Source organism: Volvox carteri, assembly GCF_000143455.1.
Source record: "Volvox carteri f. nagariensis unplaced genomic scaffold VOLCAscaffold_5, whole genome shotgun sequence".
Lineage (NCBI taxonomy): Eukaryota > Viridiplantae > Chlorophyta > Chlorophyceae > Chlamydomonadales > Volvocaceae > Volvox > Volvox carteri.
In genome coordinates, this window is record NW_003307548.1 from 2376072 (window position 1) to 2377306 (window position 1235).

The 1235-nt window shown below is 53.2% G+C and overlaps 1 protein-coding gene across 1 annotated transcript in view; it reads left to right on the plus strand.

Moving 5' to 3' along the window:
* Positions 1-586: 586 nt before the first annotated feature.
* Positions 587-1235, plus strand: part of VOLCADRAFT_87521 (uncharacterized protein) — a gene marked incomplete at both ends in the record, with an annotated part of 1881 nt that continues 1232 nt past the window's right edge. The window contains one exon of the mRNA XM_002947106.1: positions 587-1055. Coding sequence (XP_002947152.1) covers positions 587-1055 — 469 coding nt within the window. The remainder of the gene's footprint in view (positions 1056-1235) is intronic.

Genomic DNA, 1235 nt, shown 5'->3' on the forward strand with positions numbered 1-1235 from the left:
CCAAAGACCTTCCCTCTTCGTGTCAGCAATGTTGATGGTGCAAAGCATATTTGAAAAACGTATGCTTTCTCGCGCAGTTACGCTATGATGGCAACTTCCATAGATTACGGTTGGCCAAAGAGCTCTACTGGCCAACGAGCTCTGCTGTCTCCGCATCCTGTTCACTGCGATGTAAACCAACCAAGTTTGCGACGGTCTGCACTGCCGCATCATGGGGGTACGGCAGCCTGTGGAACGAGCCGTGTTACAGGTACATGAGTAGACGCTCATGTACCGTGTGTGTGTGTGTGTGTGTGTGCTTGGGGGGAAGAAGGGGCGAAGGGTGGCTGTGAACAAGGTGGGTGGATGGGTTGGGAAGAGAGAGGGTGCTTGTGTGTGCGTGCGTGTGTCTGTGTGTGTGTGTAAAAGGTGGGGAGGACAGGATAACTCAAGGAGAAGGGGCCTCTTGTGATGAAAGCATGAATGACTTGCGCACCCTAATCGGGACGTGTGCTAGGGAGATGTTCGGCGTCGCACGGGTAAAAAGGTGAATTTTGTGAAGCGTGACTGGTGGAACGAGGACTGTGCCGCTGCATGGAATGATATGATGAGTTTCCGTAAGGAGATCAGGGACTCCGCCTCGGGCAAGCTGCCGGACATTCATAGGGCTACCTGGAAGGCCAAGCACCGTGTCTTTAAGGAGGCTACTAGGAAGGCCGCTATTCAGGAGACCGAAATGGAAAATATGCGGAGGAGGATTAAGGCCACCCTGTCCAACCCACGCGGCTTGTGGACATGGCTGCGTGGGGGAAAACCGCCTGATTGCTGGATCTCAGATATTAATGCTTTTACCGAGCATTTTTCCAAGGTGCTTAATGGTGCGGGAAACGCGAGGCAAGGCTGCAACGAGGGTATCCAGTTTAAATGGCAGGATGAGGACCGGGTGATGCACCGACAGGAATTAGTTGCTTGGCTTAACAAGGATTTTACGGAGGGCGAAATTGTTAGCGGTCTCAAGGCTATGCGCAACATAGCCTGTCCGCGGGCCTGGAGGGAACCCCGGCCGAGTATTATAGGTACGCTATCAGGGAGAGTGAAGGGCAGCGGCCAGTGTTTGTGTTGGCGCCTTACTTAACGGTGCTATGCAACCGCATATACGGAGCTGATTATTCGCGAGCTGATTATTCACGACTAGCACCGTTTTCCCCTATACAAAAAGGGGGACGCGTCCTGCTGCGACAGTTATGGGGGCATTG